This window comes from Dasypus novemcinctus, chromosome 4, assembly GCF_030445035.2.
Source record: "Dasypus novemcinctus isolate mDasNov1 chromosome 4, mDasNov1.1.hap2, whole genome shotgun sequence".
Taxonomy (NCBI): domain Eukaryota; kingdom Metazoa; phylum Chordata; class Mammalia; order Cingulata; family Dasypodidae; genus Dasypus; species Dasypus novemcinctus.
The window spans coordinates 114,109,523-114,129,860 of NC_080676.1; the positions used below are offsets into that span (position 1 = coordinate 114,109,523).

Genomic DNA, 20,338 nt, shown 5'->3' on the forward strand with positions numbered 1-20,338 from the left:
ATTAAACAAGAGTTTAATATTTAAACATTTTATATTAACTTAGATGAAATAAAAAGCACAATAAAAATCACTTAAAGGTCATACAACAAGAAAAGTCAGATGATTTAAATTTAGTGGAGAAAGAACATTTGCAATTTACAATAATTTTGTTAGTTTGTTTTTAGCACTCTTTTGCTCTCATTTAAGTAGCTGAAGAGATTAATATTCCAACAATTTCATCTTCTTTTACCTTGAACTATGGATATTTGTAAGTTATCTTCATATAAAAAAGTGAAAGAGAATTTTGTTAGATAAAAACTAGTTATATTTCTTGAAATATGTTACTTAATATAATAACTATAGAAAGGACTATCTGACTTAAAACATATATATATATGTGTATATATATACACACACACACACATAAATCTACAGAGTATCTATCCCAGGGCATATTTCTTAAAGTACTAGGTAATTTCTTTCATGTTCCTGTCCCTGGGAACATTTCCTATCTATAACAGGGTGGGGAAAGTTTTCTTTGAGTCATACAAGTTTACTTTTCTATTTTTCAGAACAAATTGTTAAAATTGTTTACCACATGTATAAATTAGTTCTAACTTTCTATTTTTAAATATCATGTTTAAGCTCAAAGATATATTCAGGTATTGCTTGGCTTGTAGAATTCTGTATAGCAATGCAATAGGTTAAACATGCTGAAAGATGATTCATACTTGATTAGATTTTTTCAACATTAGGAAAATAAATTTAAGGTACAGAAAAGGTTGCTTAAAATGGTGTTCTCATCAATTTTATCTAGCCTAAGCAATTAAATGATTTCATAACTATGAGCTTAATATTTTTATTCCTACATGAATTCTGTCTCTTTCAACTTTTAAATTTTAATAAGCTAGATGTCACACTTTGTCTAACACTCCAATCTGTAAAGATATGATATCAGGTAGTAAAATTGGAAACAGTTACACATAAAGTTATAAGTATGTAACTACTAGAAAATATAAATACAATATATAAGTGCCCTGAGTACCTACATTGTCAATTTCAGCATAGATGAATCATATTAATTCTGTAATGATAATAATTTAGTTAAAATATAAAGATACAATAATTCTTCCATCCTGTTCCAAACACAAAAAAATGTTTGATATAATCTTGAGAGAAAAAAAGATGAATAAACTTTAAAATACTCGTTAAATTTGACAGTAAGAGGAAAATTTCCAGTAGTTAGAAATGAAGAGGGAACATACTCATAATAGCCAAAGTACATAGTAGGAATTGAAGCTAATTCCATTGGGCTACTGAAAGCAAATATTACACCTTAGAGGCTGGGCTTTAGGGTTTGTGCATACATAGGGAACTGGAACTGGACTTCCTAGATGAAGTCTACTAGGAAAAACAGAACATAATATCTCTATACAAAGATAGGAAATTCTCAGTTGGGTCACCCAGGATTACACCAGGAATTGGACTACATTCTCCAAGCTATAAAAAGTATTAGAAAAAAAAAATCAGGCTTATATTTATATAAACTGGGCAACAATGGGTAAACTCCAGGGGGTCCTAGTAGTGATAACCACAAAAATGGCCTCAGAAAGATGTGTGCAAAATATAATGCAGGGCACTAGGGGCATTCCTGTGTAATATAATTCCCCACCGAAGAATAACTACTGACAATGTTCACTAAATACACAAGAAAACTTACCATCAAGAGAAACAGCAAAACACAACAAACAAAGGAATTTATTCTTAAGAAACCAGAAATAGCCCAACAATATGAAGGATCTCTAACATAAATATATTTTTAAGGTTCAAAGGAAATACATAAAGACATAGGAGCCATAAACCAAGATGAACACAGAATAAACTTTAAAGTTGATATTACTTACTATAATATGCATGCCATGGTATATAACATTAAAAGGAAATCTGACTCTATGCCTTTTGTTTAATAGCAATGATTAATAGGATGTAAAGAAAAAAGGGAATATCAGACTTTCTGCACATTTCATTGGTTTTTCTAGTACTTAAATCTTTCCTGATTAAAGTTGCTTTGTTTTCATTTTAATAAAGGATTTTTAAAAAAATAGTAGTATATTCACATATATATTAAGTACCTACTTTCTCCATTTCCTCTATTTTGCTATATAATATCTAACTGTAAAGAAAAAAGCCAAGATATAATTTCCTACAAAACATCCTAAGACATGGATTAATGTTCTTTTTTTGCATTTTTAATTGAAGTTTATCATTCATACATGCAAATCCATAAACAAGTATACAGTGAAAATTAATAGTGTTTATATTGATCTGCTTTCTGATACCCAAAGTTGACAGTCCTGTCTATACTACCATCTTATATTTCTCCTTGCCTAATAATCCTTCCCATAAATTTTACAGGTTTACTATCATAGCTTATCATTTTTCCCCACAGACATTAAAGAATGACTAGCTTGGCACTGTTCTAATCCTAAGATAGAAAAAAAAAAATTCCTAATAAGTAAGACGAAATATTAAGAATGAAAACCTAGGGAAAAATCTCTTCCTGGCTTTGAAGTCTCTTATTTGCATAAATTGAGTCAACCTTTTTTTTTTAACTTTTTAATGTAGTAAGTCAGTAATAAAAGGACTACAAGCTATTTGAATTAAATATTAAAAAAAAAAAATCCAGCAGAAAACTACATCATAGATCTGAAAAACTTACTCTAAAATATTTCCAACCAGTTCTGCAATAGTTACTAGGAAATTAAAAGTTTACTTTTAATATCTATAAAAAATGACTTCAAGACTTTATCCCTGTGAGCTGGCTTTTCTTCCAATCATTTCACTGGTAGAATTGCCTCTTCTAAGAACTCACCCTCTCTATAGCATCTGACACCATTGAACAAGGCTTTAGAAGCATAGTAAAAAGTGAGTCCTTCATTCCTTCATTCCAGACTGCGTGAATTTGAATTCCAGTTCTACCACTGGCATCTTGGTTAAATTACTAAAGCACAGCTCTCAATTTCATCATCTATAAAATAGGGATCATGTAAATACTTAATTGAGGTTTCTTAAAAGAACCTGCAAAGCACTTAGAACTGTGCCTGGCAGATATTAAGACCTCAAGTAAATATGAGATATTGAGAGTTCAATATGAGAATCATCAAGAAGGACAAAACTGGAATGAATAAAATCCTTGCCCTCATGAAGCCTATACTTGGAGGAGAGGGCAGGCAATTAATATGATACATAAGTAAAATATAAAGTATGCTAAACAGTGAAAAGAAAGAGCAGGGAAGTCAGAGAGTTAGGAGGGTGGTTGCAGTTTTAGATAGGGTGATCAGAGAAAGCCTTACTGAAAAGGTGGTATTTAAGCAAGACCCAAGAAGCTGGGGCAACAAGTCATGCACTATATGGGGAAGGGCATTTCAGGCAGAGGAAACAGTAAGTGATAAAGCCCTGAGGCAGAAACATGCCTAGTTTGTGTGAGGAAGAGCAAAGATGACAGTATAGCTGAAATAGGAGGCGTGAGGGAATTATAGGGGTTGAGGTCAGAGAGGTAAAAAGAGGTGGGGAAGTATAGGACCTCTTAGGCTAATATAAAAACTGAATTGTCCTTTTATATAAAATGCTACTGGAGGATTCCAGAAAAAAGAATGACATGAACTGACTTACATTTTAATGGTCTTCAGTGTTAAGACCAAATAAAAGAGAGGTGCAAGGGAGGAAACAGGGCCACTAGTTAGAAGCATACTGGCAATAAGCCAGGTGAGAAATGATGGTGACTTGGGCCAGAGAAGTATAGTGAGAGGTGGTTGGATTTAGATATACTTTAAAAGAAGGGTTGACAAGATTTGCAATTAGTGTGGATATGAAGAATGAGACAAAAAGGAATCAAGAACGACTCCAATGTTTTTGGCCTAAGCAACTGAAAGAAGAGAGTTGCCATTTCCTGAGATGGAACAGTTTAAGGGTCAGAATAGCAGAAGCTTAGTTATAGACACAGACAATTCAAATGGAGCCATCAAGTAGACAGCCTCGCATTATGAGAGTAAGCTAGGTTGGAAATAAAAAAAATTTGAGTCATCGGCCAATGGACAGTATTGTGATGAGACTGAATGAGATTACTGGGGAAATGATGGTGAATTAAAATAGGACTTACCTGGAAGAATTCCAATAATCAGAGGAAGGAAGTTGAGGAGAAATCAGCAAAAGAAACATCATAAGAGTAAAAAGAAAACCAGGAAAATCACTTAAAAATGTTTCAAAAAGAAACAATCAATTGTGTTAAATGCTGATGATGGGCTTAAACCTAAGTTAAGTCCAGTTGCTTCTAACTCTAAAATATATTCTGAACGGTCCCTGTTTATTTCATCTATCGTTATAATCCAACTCTCTATGAGCTACTTCCCAGGAAATCTGTTCTCCATACAGCAAGCAACAAGAATGATCTTTTAAAAATATAAGTCAGTGAACGCTAATGTAAACTATGGGCTATAGTTAATAATACAATTATAATAATATTGCTTCATCAGTTTTAACAAAGGTACCACACTAATGCAAAGTGTTAAAAACATCAAAAACTGTGTGCATGGGGGAGTTGGGGAGGGGAATATGGGATCTCTATTTTCTGCTTGACTTTTCAGTACATCTTTAACTTCTCTCATAAAAAATTTTTGAAATGAAAAAAATATATATGTCTATAAACCATGTCAATAAGAGGCTACTTAACCTTCAATTGTCTTCCACTTCATCTAGAAAAAAATCTAAACTCCCACAAGGCCTTTTATGAACTGGTCCCTGCCTTATTTTTTTATTTTTTGTTTTTTTAATGTTACATTCAAAAAATATGAGGTCCCCATATACACCTGCCTACCTTATTGACCTCATTCCTCCTATGTCATTCTTCTATTATTTTGGCATTTATATTGTTCTTAAAACATATTACTCTTATTCATTGTCTTTGAACTCCATCTCCTATACGCAGAGTATATTCCATTAGCTCTTCATCCAGCTGGCTTTTCACCATTTAGGTCTCACAGCTCAAATATCTCCTTAAACAGGTCTTGCCCAATTGATTTTTCAAGATAGATAATAGTTTTTCTGTTCACTTATATATTGGCCCTCTCCCACTCACACTGTAAATTCCTCAAGGAAAGGCATTGTTGAATACATACTATAGCATTTAAAACTTTGCAAACAATAGGCCTCAATAATTATTGATGAAATATTGGTACTTTCATGATATCAAAGGAATGTTGCGAGGACAGTGTTTTAACTTTTTACCCAATACAGGCATTATTTCCACAACATCCTCAACTGGATCATCATTCAAGAACATCTTGAATATCTCCAGTGATGGCAAGCTTATTATCTCACGAAAGAGTTTACTCCATCTTGGGACAAGATGATCTTTATGATACCTAACTTTTAAACTTTACGTGCTTGAAAAGTCATCTTCATATTAATCCAGATCTCTCTCTGTGTAATGATCTACCCATTGTCCTTTGGAGTTAAAGCCAAATAAGTCTAACCCCTCTTGTTTATACAGTCCTCACATTTTTATCCATTGTATTTCCTTCTACAGGACAAATATTTCCATTTATTTCAATGATCCTCCATATGGTATGGTTTTCTAATCTCATTTTTTCATTATAATTTGGAAATTTCTAATTTATCAACTTGCATCTTAAAATATTTAATTCAGAAGTTAACACAATCTTCCCTATTTGCTCTGACTAGCATAGAGTCAGTGGAACAAAGAGTATTCTTATTTTATCTAGACATCACACTGTTATTCATGAAAGCATAATGAACAGATTGGGTAGTTCTGATATAAATCTTGCAATTAACTAAAATATCTGGCACTTTTCATAGGGACTGTTGTGAAACCAAGGGTCCCTCATCTTGTAGACATGAAGATATTTTCTAAACAGAATGCAATACTTTTCATGTATCTTTGTTAAAAGTATTTTTGTTATTTTTAGTATATTGTTCCATGCTGTTTTAATCTTTTTAATCCCAACTATGTACTTTGATATCCTAGAGATCCCTCCAAACTTTGTGCCAGTTAGAAATTTGTTAAGTGTGCCTTCTATGAATATATGCCAATCACTGGTAAAACATCTGCACAAAAATATCGAACACTGAGCCCCATAACCTGACATTAGAGACCTTTTTTCTCCTAGTTGATATAGATATTTTGTGCGGTTCAACAAGCTATTTGTAAACCCTGAACAGCTTCTTCTTATCTGCAAAAAAATAACATAAAAGACATTATTAAATGCCTAGCTAAAATCAACATAATCTATAAAAAAATTTATTCAAAAATTTCTTCTTCTTCACTTCATTACATATAAATTATGTACATTGATTTGACCCTGTGGTTAAGTTCCAACACAGGAAGTAATAAATGTCAATATTATCAGTACCCCTAAAACAAGATTATATATATATATCTATATTTTAAAGATATTACTTAATGTAAACTTTGTTCTAGGACAATATGAATATTTTTGCATTAGAATGTTAAGAATGAGAAATTAACATAAACCAATACTATGTTTCCTATATATTTAATGAAAAAGCTACATCAAATAATGTGTTGATCAATCCTGAGGCCTTGAAAATTTTAAGATAAAATTTTATTTTATTCATATTGCTTAAAGCTCATATGGGGGAAGCAGACTTGGCCCAATCGTTAGGGTGTCCGACTACCACATGGGAAGTCCGCGGTTCAAACCCTGGGCCTCCTTGACCCGTGTGGAGCTGGCCCATGCACAGTGCTGATGCGTACAAGGAGTGCCATGCCACGCAGGGGTGTCCCCTGACTAGGGGATCCCCACATGTAAGGAGTACACCCCGTAAGGAGAGCTGCCCAGCACAAAAGAAAGTGCAGGCTGCCCAGGAATGGCGCCACACACACGGAGAGCTGACACAGCAAGATGACACAGCAAAAAGAGACACAGACTGAGGCTATATGTCATTTGTGAAACTAAAATCATGAAACTACAGAATTTGAAGTATAAACTGCACTCAAAAGAGAAAAAAAAAAGAAACACAGATTTCCTGTGTCGCTGATAAGGACAGAAGTGATCACAGAAGAACACACAGCAAAAGGACACAGAGAGAAGACAACGGGGGGGGAGGGGCAGAGAAATTTAAAAATTAAAAAATAAATAAATAAAGCGCATATGGAATCTTCCCTGTCCTGTCACTATAGGTTGTAACTGAATTGTGCATATTTAGGAAAACTAGTATATTTTTAACATTAAATAGACCAAATTAACTGGGAACAATATTGTTACTAATAAGAGCACATTCAGAGTTTAAACATTAAATCCAAAAATTGAAAGTGTGATCAAAGCAGCAGCCTGTTAGAAGAAAAATATGACAGTGTCATGATACTGAAGAATCTATTATGGGGCAATTTAATCTCCATCACTGCTTTCTCAACTACTTTACCTACTAAATGGAACTCATAGCAGTCCAGAATTAGGAAAAGTAATTCATAAACTATTTACATGACTTTTACATTTCATTTCAATGATCTTTATGAGGAAATTCTTATTGATTTTTCTACTTTCTAAATCTCTTTTCAGAAACCTAGAACCACAAGAAGGTATGTGAAGCCTGCTGCTAAGGGGAAATATCAAACTTCTCTTTTTCAACACAATCACTTTTGCTATTTAGAAGGAATGGGAAGATGAAAGACCGACTTCAAGAACTAAAACAGCGAACAAAGGAAAGTGAACTCTCTAGAGGCAGGAATGTGTCTAATACAGAGGCAGAGGAACAAGGGGAGTTTCTGCAGCAAGCCATTATTTATGAAAGAGAGCCTGTAGCTGAGAGACACCTACATGAGATCCAAAAACTACAGGAGAGTATTAACAATTTGACAGAAGATGTTAAAAAGTTTGGGCAGCAACAGAAGAGTCTAGTGGCTTCAATGAGAAGGTTTAGTCTTCTTAAGAGAGAGTCTAGCATTACAAAGGAGATAAAAATCCAAGCAGAACACATTAACAGAGGTTTGGATGATTTAATGAAAGAAGTTAAAAAGTCAGAGACTGAAAATGGTCCATCATCAGTGATCACAAGGATACTTAAATCTCAGCATGCTGCAATGTTCCGCCATTTTCAGCAAACTATGTTTATATACAATGACACAATAGCAGCAAAGCAAGAGAAGTGTAAGACATTTATCTTCCGTCAGTTTGAAGTTGCTGGAAAAGAAGTGTCTGAAGAAGAAGTAAATGATATGCTTCATCAAGGAAAATGGGAAGTTTTCAATGAAAGCTTACTTACAGAAATCAATATCACTAAAGCACAACTCTCAGAGATAGAACAGAGACACAAAGAACTTGTTAATTTGGAGAACCAAGTAAAGCATTTAAAGGACATTTTCATTCAGATATCTCTTTTAGTAGAGGAGCAAGGAGAAAGCATCAACAATATTGAAATGATAATGAATAGTACAAAAGAATATGTTAGCACTACAAAAGAGAAATTTGGGCTAGCTGTAAAGTACAAAAAAAGAAATCCTTGCAGAATATTGTGTTGTTGGTGTTGTCCATGTTATAGATCACAGTAAAGAAGCTACTTTAGAAATATTTTCAGCTTTAGGATGAGGAATGTCCCATATTTCAGCACCTTATTTTGTTTTTCTTCATTCCATGGACTCATTCTAATCATCATTAATTCATAATTTCCCCCTTTTAGCACTTACCTACTATGATTACATAAACTTCTGAAGTCAATGATGTAAGATGAGTCTTTGCAAACCTGTTACATTCCAAAATTATATAAAAATAGAGAAGGGGTTTAAATAAATGTCAAACATTTTATTTTCTAGTCTCTTCTAAATTTAGATACTCATAAACTCAGTTAATTAAACTAAAAGCATTAAACACACAATTACTGAAAATGAGATGAATGATCTTAAATTTTCGGTTAGATAGTGTCTTAGTTTACCACAGGGCTGCGAAAGCCAGAAATAGACTGGGTTTTATTATGGGGATTTTATTTAGGATAAAAGCTTATAGTTCTGAGGTCATGAAATATCCAAATCAAAGTATCATTGGGGATGCTTTCTCACCAAAGTCAGCTACTGATGATCCTGGTGTTCTGCTACATGGCAAAGATGGCAGCCAATCTCTGCCAAGGTCCCTCCCTTCCCCTCCAGAATCTACTATCTCCCAGAGCTCAGCTGTGGGTAACCAGGCTTAGGGCTTGTCTCTTCACCTTTGAGCTGTTCTGTGGGCCCAGCATCTTGGGTACTTCATGCTTAAATTTTGGTTGAAGGTCAGCTGCTAGTGATCCTGGTCTCCTGCCATATGGTAAGACATAGTGGTGGCCCTGCCAGTCTGGGTCTCTCCCCTCTCCTCAGAGTCTTGTCTTTTTCAGCCTCTCAGGGTCCTCTTTCGGTATCTGTGTACCCCACTGATTCCAGCCTCTGGCCTCTGGAACTTCTCTCTTAGCTTCTCACAATTTCTCTGTCTCTGCAGCTTTTTTTCTGTGTGTCTGTAGCTTTTTAGTCCTCTGTTATGAAGGACTCCAGTAAGAGGATTAAGGACACACCCTGAGTCCCACAATCTAATCAATGGTCCTTAACTGAAGCAATTTAATCAAAAGCTTCCATCTACAGTGGGTTTACAGGGACAGGAATAGGTTTGCTTTAAGGACATGATTTTCTAGGGTCCATGAAAGACTCAAACCAACACAAACTCACATAAACACAGAGATGATGGAGGTATGGACTAGGATGGTGGTGGTGATGGTAGTAGCAGTACCAATACTCAAAATTAGTAAGTGCGTATTTCCTGTCATTGTAATAAATTTACAGTAGGTAAAGTATGAGGTAAATATTATTCCAGTTTTAAGAATACTGAGGTATGGTAAGATAAAGTAACCAGCCCTAGTTCACAGAAACTGCACATAATGAATCAGGATTTGAACCCAGGCAGTTTGACTCTAGAGCCAGCTCTTAAGTACTATATACTTTATGGTGGTAATGGAAAAAATTAGATCATTTTGTGAAAGACAGATTTAAGAAGTGGTAGAATCTACAAGATACTGGTTGGATGGTGATGGCCATTACTGAAATAAGAAAAGACCAAGACTGACAATTTTAGAATTGGGAGTAAAGAGGAAATCAAGAATTCTATTTTGGCCAAGACTATCTGAAATGACTATAAAATGTCAAGTGGAGGTTTCTGGGATGTTAGTTATACCAGTAGAAACTTTTGGGAAATGTCAGGGCTAGATTTGGGTCGTTTGGGTAGCTTCAGGGGTGAAATACATAGATTTAAAAAACAGGAAGCCCAGAAAATGCCCTGGCATATTACAAAATTTAGATTTAAAGCAAAAGAGGAGATTGTGAAGGAGACTGAGAAGGAACCACCAATAAGGCAAGTGAAAAACCAATAAAGTGTGCTGTAATGAAAAAGATGAGACTATAAAGGAGAAGGAAATAGTAGACTTTAAGGAAATTAAGAATGGGACTTGGCAACATGAAGGTAACTGCTGACTTTAACAAGAACAGTTTTAAGGAATTGTAGAGACAGAAGCACAAGTGGAGAATGTTGAGGGAAGAATGTGATATGAAGAGTGTGGCACCCACGACAAACGGTTCTTTTCAGAAGCTTGTATAGGGGACAAGAAAAAAAGAGTTAATAGCTGGAGAGGGATGTAGAGTCAAAGGCTTGCACAAAACTTAAAGATAAAAAACACAAGCACATTCACTGAGGGGAATGGTACAGAGAAAGAAGCTCTTGATACAAGAAAGGACAGGAATAATATACCAAAGCAGAAAGAGGTGGGATCAAAAACAGAGAAGCTGGCCTTGGATAAGGGAGAGACACTTCAACCAAAGTATAGGAGGGAAGCAGGGGTTAGGAACAAAAGCAAATAGTGGAATAAAAGTGGGAGTGGGAAGATGAGAGAATTCTTGTGTGTCAGTTTCTATCTCCCTAAAGAATTAGGAGGCAAAAATTAACTGAAAGCACAAATAGGTTAAGATAAGAACAGGAAGAAAGGAAAAGAGGTGAAGTAGTCATTTTGGAGAGGAGGATAACAAACATTCTAGGAAAGGCAGTAGGATTACCATGGAGTCGTTAGGGTCAGTCTGAACTTTAATTTGAGATCAGATGATATGGTATTATGTTTTTACATATCAATATGTAGATGCCCAGGTGTTGAAATGGAGTGAGAAGGTGAGTCTTATTTGGGTATCTGAAAGAAATGAATTTGTTTATGTTATACCAACACTATAAAATCATTTTTAATTTTTTAAATATAAGGAAATTTAAGAACTTTCTACTGTGCTGATTATCAGGCATTACTGGATAATCAGATGTTCCACATATCAGTTTTATTTTATTTTTTCTTTATTTTTATTTTTTAAAGATGTATTTTTTTATTATTTATTTCTCTCCCATTCCCCCTCCCCCCACCCCCAGTGGCCTGCTCTCTGTGTCCATTCACTGTGTGTTCTCCTGTGACCACTTCTATCTTTATCAGCCGCACCAGGAATCTGTGTTTCTTTTTGTTGCGTCATCTTGTAGTGTCAGCTCTCCATGTATGTGGCAACATTCTTGGGCAGGCTGCACTTCCTTTTGCACTGGGCAGCTCTCCTTACGGGGCGGACTCCTTACGCGTGGGGATCCCCTACACGGGGGCACCCCTGCGTGGCACGGCACTCCTTGTGAGCATTAGCACTGAGCATGGGCCAGCTCCACACAGGTCAAGGAGGCCCAGGATTTGAATCGCAGACCTCCCATATGGTAGGCGGACACCCTATCCATTGGGCCAAGTCCGCTTCCCACACATCAGTTTTAAATGTTTAAGGAATATTAAGAAAAAGACTAATTAAAAACAGATGATACAACCCCCAGTTAATTGGATGTTGACAGACATATATCTTTTGTTCCCTCTAAATCTGTGCTATATACTTTCACCTAAAGCCTTAGTGATATGCTTGTAATTGCTCCTAAATTGTTCATGATGAAAACTGAGATAAAGTACTACTTAATATTCACTAGCATAATTATGTCCCACAGATTTGTGAGAGTACTTTTTCCATTAGCATTTCATATCTGCACAGAGTGGTTTTTTTTAAAGATTTATTTATTTACTTATTTCTCTCCCCTTCCCACCCCCCTCCCCCGGTTGTCTGCTCTTGCACAGAGTGTTTTTAAAGCAAAGCAAAAATTCATTGCAACATAGTATATCACAATTTTCATTGCTATATTTACAAACAAATTAGTATCACCCTATCTTAAGCAATAAAAACAACAAATTTTAAATTACTGAACATTTTAGATATTTTATTTACACATTTAATATGCATTAGTCATTCTTGTGTTGAGTATGGAGATGGGAAAAATACAACTAATGTAACTTATTGGCTATAGTTAACAATAATACTATGATATTTTGTGGCAAGGCAAATAAGGTACTATATTAATACTAAGGGTCAGAGAAAAAAAAGAATATGGTATTTCATTGCAATTTTGATTTGTATTGAAACTACAGTGAGATACCTCACACCATACAGAATGGCCACTATTAAAAGAACAGAAAACATCAAGTGCTCGAGAGGATGTGGAGAAATAGCAACACTCCTTCACTGTTGGAAGACGATCTAGTGGTTCATCAGGAAACTAAATACAGAACTGTCATATGATCCAGCAATTCCACTACTAGGAATATACGCAGAAGAACTGAAAGCAAGGACACAGATATTTGCACAGATAGTTGCACATTAATGCTCATAATGGTATTATTCATAAATGCTAAAAAATGGAAACAATCTAAGTGTCCATCAACTGATGACTGGATAAACAAGATGTGGCATATTCATTCAATGGAATATTATTCAAGTGTAAGAAGAAATCAAATGGGGACGCACATGACAAAATGGAGGAAACTTGAGGATATTACACTGAGTGAAATAAGTCAAACACAAAAGGAAAAATATTGTATTGTCTTGCTGATATGAACTAAATACAATGAATGAACTTATGGAGTTGGATTATGAAGTGTAGGTTGGGGGGAGATGGAATATGGGATGAGAAGGGGTAAATGATGCTGGATGTATGTAGAATGTTTAATAAGATCAAATGTAAATATGTGGTAATGATGTGGGCTATGGGTGGGAGGCTGTTCATCTCTTTGTAGAAAACCTTAGCTGTATGTGTTCTGCACTGTGCGTGTGGGACAGTAAGAGCTACAGCCCTGCCCTTGGCAACCATGACAATGACTCCAGTCCCAGAAAAACAATTCAGCAATGCAAACCCTATGAATTTTAAATATTCAGAGAAAATGCAAACCAAATGCACTAAAAGCTTATCTAGAATGTAAAAGATACATATTAATTCAAGCTTATTGAGCACTGAAACAATGAACAATTTGGCCCTTCCTCTATATAAAAAGAACTCAAAAATTTTGTTTAGGGCTTGGGTTTTGAACAGAAAGCTTCCAAGTCTATCTGGCCATGAATAAATTACTTTTTCCTTCTCAAAATTATAATGAGTCCTGGCCTTTTCATATGCAAATAATTGAACCTCTCTCAATGTCTACAACATTTGGGGGCTCATCTGGGATTTGCAAATGAAGGCCAGAGAAGATAGCATTTCGTTACCCCTTCCGGATCCCCGAGGAGGGAACCCAATGACCTTCCATGAAGCTCCATTACCTCCAGAAATTTGGGGAGGAGCCATCTTCTCCAGGTCTGAAAGGAAAGAAAAAAAAAGAAGGGAAAAAGTCTGGTGTTTGGGTTTGTCTAACTGCATGTTAGTTATCTAGTTCTGGGCTTCTCTCCACTGAGGTAGTGAAGGCTTGATTATAAGAAGGAAGGATGTTTATAGGTTTGAGTCCTAACATCCTGGAAATTGCTCTGGACTTTGAAAAACTTGGTTACAGGAAAATAAATCAGCTTTCTAGTGAAGCTTGGTCTGAGTGTAAAGTTAAACAGTGAAAAGGTCTAGCCGGAATCTTTTGTTATGGTGCTGAATTGCAAATGAATTCACTTTGCAGATGGCAAGCATAAGCAGGAGATCCTGTTCAGATGTTAATGTTAAGTGTTCTCTCTTTCTAAAGTTTGTAATGGCTGCAAGGGCAGCCATGCTGAAGAAATAAAATATATATAAAAATTGTGAGTCAGATTGATAAGTTTTGTGCTTCTGTCTGTCTGCTAAATGCTGGTGCTAAGATTGTGTAATTACATAAAGTGGTAAAATTTGGTTAAGCTCGAACCCTCCCTTGCCACTGGCAAAGGAGTGAATTGATTGTAGTTTATAAAGCAAAATCGTGACATTTAAATGTGTGTATGCATGCTCTGCTGTCTTGCCTCTCTGGGTCCACCCCATTTGCCAGCTCAGGATTGTCTGTGTCAGTGTCCACACCATGCACCTAAGTTTTATTAAAATTGGCCCAGTCAGGGTAGCTGATGGAGCCAGTAACTTAAATCATAGCCCTGCCAGGGCGGGGGGGATCCCCAGGACAGACACTGAATTTGAAAAATTCTTTCAAGCCATTTTAGCAGCCTGGAACTTGCTATCACCACCTTCTTTCTCCTCCTCCCTTTAGGAGGATGCATAAAAGCGGCAAGCTGGGAAGGGGGAGCGGCTTGCCCCCTCCAGTGAGTGCACACCTTCTATTCGTAAACCTCATTCCTATTTAATTGCTATGCACTCGACTGCCTGGAAGAGGAGAGGGAAAGGAGATGCAGGATCAGAATCAGGATAAATGCAATTTTAGTGTCAAAGGCCAAAATAAATGGACTTCTGCCCAGATTCTGCTTTTCTGAATCTCTCTGTAAATCTATGTAGAAATGTTCTGAAATGTTTTAAAGCCATAAACATGTCTAAAGGAAGGAAGCTAATGCTTGAAAAAAAAAACACAAACCCTCAAACTTCTCAGTTTAAACTCAATTGTGCCTATAAAAGGTGTAAATAGTAATCGAAATAAGACTTCGTGTGCCATCAATTAGGGTCAGGGAGTTCCTTAAAATGCTAAGATATGGAATTTGGTTTTAATCTGTGCTTAACTTTGTGTTCCACTTTAAAATCTGTGTTCGGATTTTGTCAGTTTGCTTGCGCCTAAAAATCACGGTAAAAGGTAACTTGAAATGAATCTTTAAATGCCAATACTGTCTTGCTAGGGAATTAAATGCATAACCCGCAGATGAAATCTGTTCAGTTACTAGGAAAAAAACAGGAAAGCATCTCAGTGTTGTTACTAATAAGGTTCTTGTAATGTAATTAATAAAGGTATCCAATTCATCTTAAAACAGAACATACTTAAACCTGTAACTAAGAATTAAAATCATGTATAAGTACCTTTACATATTTATATATATATATATATATAAAAATCTGTAACTAAAGCTATTACAATGGAGTAAATGTGGCCTAGATTTCGGCTATTGTAATAGTGATATTAATCAATTTGCCTCTATTTATGGCTACTTCAAGTTTATCTAATGCTTACTGTAATAGTGGTTGTTATTACTCAAACTTATCCTATAGTTATTTTATAACTAATTTCACCCCTGATCTTCAACTATTGTGATGGTAATTACAAACTGCGTTTGCATTTACTTACAGTTCCTGCAGGTCTGGCCCACTGTTAACAAACCAATGTAACAATTAAACTTTAAAACTTATAGTTAAATTAAAAAGGGGGGGTTATGCATATCACTTTTGTGCCATTCTAAATATTTTTAGTCTTATCATTTCCTTTACCCTTTTAAAGGAAAAACTGTCTTTTTCCTTGACCTTTAAAATAATATAAATTAATTCTGATTGGCCATTTCTATCAGATATCAGAAATAACTGTTGCCAGGTTTTCCAAGAGTAAACAATACTCTTTTCAGTGTACCAGGCCTTACTAAGCAACGCCCCCCCCATTGTTCAGAATGTCTCCAAAAAAAAAAAAAAGAGTAAAAGCTACCCGGTTTCTTTCCAGTCTAAACAGAAGCTCAGGTTCCCTCCAAACAGCAATGTAACTAGGAAAGTCAGTGAGAGAACTATATTTTGAATTAACCAGCAAAGAAAAAGATTTTAAATAACTAAATGGTGTTTCTGTATCAAACTATTCATGTCTGCCTATTTGCTAAAGTTAAATATACAGTTATATAAGTAATATATATTTTTAAAACCTAAATTAAACCAAACAGTATAAAAGGTCATGTAAAAAATCTAAATACAGAACTGTTAAAAAGGTATGAAATCCTTATTAAATCTTAATTAAAACAGGTTATTACTGATATTCTACTATAAAACTATTGTGACAAGTAATAGAAGAAATTTTAGCATCAAGGTGGAGAAAGTGGCTACAGTAGTTGCTGAGGGCAGGGAGAGGGAAGAAGAGATGTGATGTGGGGACATTTTTGGGATTTTGAGTTGTCCTAAATGATATTGCAGGGTCAGATGCTGGACTTCATATATCCTGCCATAACCCACTGAATGTACTAGGGGAGAGTAAGAACTACAGGGTAAACTATTATCTATGTAGTACAGCAGTGCCCCAAAATGTGTTCACCAGGTGCAATGAGTGTGCTACAATGATGGGGGAGGTTGTTGGTGGGGGAGGAGTAGGCTGGGGGGGGGGTTTACGGGAACCTCCTATATTTTTTAATGTAATATTTTTTATGTGATGTATATATCTTCAAAAAAATACTATTTACAAAAATGATGTGATGGGGGGATGGGGAGTGGTTATATGGGGGAAAAATATATTAAAACAGGTTAAATAATTGCTTTATATTCCAAAGCCTGAAAGTTAGTATGCTTTTGAAACTAGTCACAGTTTTAAAATTATCAAAAACAAAAGGTTTTAAGCCCCTGTAAAAAAGGAAAATAATATTCTTTGTTTCAACTTGTTTAGCTTAGTATTATCTCTTGGGTTTATGATTACCAGGCTAATAAGTTAACACTGTATGTGCTAATCTTTAAAATAATGGAAACTTTAAACTCGTGTTTAATGAAATTAAATTAAGTGTAAAACTGCTCCCTCTTAAATTCATGAGGTAAATTCCATTGGTTGCTACCTGTAATCTGGAGTAAATTTGCCAGTCTGTAATTGTGGTCAATTGTAAAAAGTTTGTAAAAACACCTTCCAAAAGGAAACATTTAAATGATTCTAGTTCTAAAAGCCATTGTTAACTAAAACCTGGATTGGTATTGATGGCAAAAAGCAACTTCATGGTAATAAAACCTGTCTGAAAGTCACCGCAAGGTGTGTATTTAAGTAAATGTAATGGAAAGTTACCTTGATTCCATTAGGAATCTTCTGTTTTCATTTTAGCAATGAAAAATAGTTTTTTTTCCCTCTATTACAAGTAATACCTACTAATATCTTCATAGTAAAATTGTAGAGGTAAGCAAAGTCATTTGATATGTAACACATTACATTGGAAATGTTTGAAAGGTATAGAAAAATCAAGAGATAAAATTCAACACTGTCAAATTCTCTTGTGCATTCAAACCAGGCCTTAGAATACATTACAGGTTGCCTTTCCATAGGAGTTTTTGGCCAGGCTGGTCAATGACTCGCTAAACAATAGAAATATTTACTACATCGGGCCTCTGGTTGTGCTCCTGAAGTCAATGGAAACTACGTTGCAGTTTCAAACTCCTGCAGCAGCCAATGATGGCTAAGTACAGCCAAATGTACAATGGATATCACCTCCAGACTGACATTGTTCCATAGTGCCAGAAAGCACTATGCACCAGGCCAGTAAAATACTGGAAACTACCTCTCTCTAGGATCAGCGATGCTGCGACTTGTTCACTGTATGAAAAACATACTAAGTGGAGCTAAGATTACCAGAACACTGTAAGTAAAACTTAAACACAATTGGCATTATAGCTTACTCCCATGGAGAGATAACATGTCAAGTATTACAAACCTGAAACTTAAAACTATTAACTGCAACTCAGAATCCTTATGCATTAATACATTAAAATTAATATTAAGTGCTGTACCTTTATCCTGTTCTAAATATATGCCTAATAATTACGTTATCTTTTTTATTCTAAATCAAGTACAAAAGTACATTAGACACGTTAAATTCCTGGTAAACTTCATTTTCTTAATAGTTAATAAACATGTCTATAAGATAAGGTAGCCATCTTAGCTAAAAACAACAGGGCTACCAGTGGCTTGCAGGTAGCTGGTTAATTGGTGCCAGGCTCAGCTACCCTCCTACTCTACTGTACTTTACTGTGCAGCAAAATGAGGCTTGTTTGCTAGTGAACAGTTAAAATTACCAGGAATTGTACAATTAAAACCAAAATGTAAAAATCTTTAATCTTTATAGTTCTGATCACTCCCACAGCTAAAAACAGAGAATTTCCAACTTGGTGCACTAATCCTGAATGAAACCAACTGCCCAAAAGATGCCAATTCACTAGAAGCACCTGATGGAGCACATGAGTGGCAATCATTTAACAGCCTGAAATGCGTCTTCAGAACAACGCTAAGTACCTAATACTGTTATCTATTACAATTTCTCTCTGAAAATAATGTAAAAAAAAAAAATATATATATATATAGAGAGAGAGAGAGAGAGAGAGATGTACTGTTCTCCACCAACTTTTAAAAAGGGTGCCATCTTTTTTTTTTTTTTATTGACTTTGTAATAATATTACATTAAAAATATATATATATGTGAGGTCCCATTCAACCCCACCCCCCCACCCCCCCTCTCCCCCCCCAACAACACTCGTTCCCATCATCATGACACATCCATTGGATTTGGTAAGTACATCTTTGGGCACCTCTGCACCTCATAGACAATGGTCCACATCATGGCCCATACTCTCCTCCATTCCATCCAGTGGGCCCTGTGAAGATTTACAATGTCCGGTGATTACCTCTGAGGCACCATCCAGGGCAGCTCCATGTCCCAAAGACGCCTCCACCTCTCATCTCTTCCTGCCTTTCCCCATACCCATCGTCCACCATGTCCACTTTTCCCAATCCAATGCCACCTCTTCTATGTGGACATTGGATTGGTTGTGTCCATTGCACCTCTATGTCAAGAGGAAGGGGTGCCATCTTTATAGGCACCTAACCTTGCCTACCTCTGTAATCCAATGTCCTCTTTAAAAAAAAAAAAAAAACAGGTATTCACAGATTGCCAGATCCATCTTCCTCCAGTCAAAATAAAATAACAAAGTTTTTATATCTTGTTAGGTAAGGACTACAACCCATGGTCAGCAGGAAGTAGTTACAGAAAAGAGATCATCTCCCTTCAGCACCCCTTTAAGATTAAAGGTATAAACTCTAAGGGTAAAATAAAATTAATAGATAGATCTGGAGCCTGGCAAGAATTCCACATAAGCACCAATAACCCCCAAGATGACTGCTAGGAGGCACCCACCACCAGGATTCTACTGGCCAAAACGAGAACTTCTTCTGAAAACAGGTAAGCCCCAGATGCTACCCAGGAACTTTGTCTTTAAGTCCTCACTGAGAAATTGGTAAGTGGAGTAATCAATCAAAACAACAAACACTGACCTCATAACTCCAACAATAATTATGCCAAAGCTTAGCAAGTTAAGCTGGCATAAAGGGGGTAAATTGTGTGGGCTATGGGTGAGAGGTTGTTCATCTCTTTGTAGATAACCTGAGCTGTAGGTGTCCTGAGTTGTGCATGTGGGACAGTAAGAGCTGCAGCCCTGCCCTTGGTAACCATGACAATGACTCCAGTGTCAGAAAAACAATTTAGCAATGCAAACTCCATAAACTTTAAATAGTCAATGAAAATGCAAACCAAATGTACTAAAAGCTTACCTAAAATGTAAAAAATATATGTTAATTCAAGCTTATTGACCACTGAAACAAAGAACCATTTGGCCCTTTCTCTATATAAAAAGAACTCAAAAATCTTGTTCTGGGCTTGGGTTTTGAACAGAAAGCTCTTGAGTCCAGCTGGCCATAAATAATTACTTTTTCCTTCCCAAAATTATAATGAGTCCTGGTCTTTCATACACAAATAACTGAACCTCTCTCAACATCTACAACAGAAATGGTGGGACTTGGTGGTAACACGTTATAATGACTGCAATAAATACTGTTGATTTATGGATGTGATTGTGGCTGAAATGAGTAGTCTAGGAGAATTAATGTTAGTTGGAGGACAGCTAGAGGATAATATTGGAAATGCATAACATTGATTTAGGAAGTAGATGAGGATTGTGGTTAACAATATAAATACAGGAACGTTCTTCTACTACGGGGTATTAAGAATGTAGAGATACATAGGAAAAAGATAACCAATATAATTTATGGACTATAGTAAACAACAACATTGTAATGTTTTTTACCAAAAGCAAAGTGGGTACTATGTTAACTC

At 35.6% G+C, this 20,338-nt stretch overlaps 2 protein-coding genes across 6 annotated transcripts in view; one reads left to right on the forward strand and one right to left on the reverse strand.

Annotated features, from left to right (window-relative positions):
• STX19 (syntaxin 19) overlaps positions 1 to 20,338 on the forward strand; it is a 92,169-nt gene that overhangs the window by 52,011 nt on the left and 19,820 nt on the right. For 2 of the 4 annotated variants that reach the window (XR_009185595.2, XM_071214889.1), the window contains one exon: positions 7,578 to 14,132. Coding sequence is in view for 1 of the 4 variants with exons in the window: in XM_071214889.1 (XP_071070990.1) it covers positions 7,682 to 8,566 (885 nt within the window). In the remaining 3 variants the exon portion in view is untranslated. Of the gene's footprint in view, positions 1 to 7,577; positions 14,133 to 20,338 lie in introns of those variants that run through there. The other 2 variants (XR_011648687.1, XR_011648686.1) reach the window with 1 other exon arrangement.
• ARL13B (ARF like GTPase 13B) overlaps positions 1 to 20,338 on the reverse strand; it is a 102,366-nt gene that overhangs the window by 40,994 nt on the left and 41,034 nt on the right. The gene's annotated exons all lie outside the window — the stretch shown is intronic.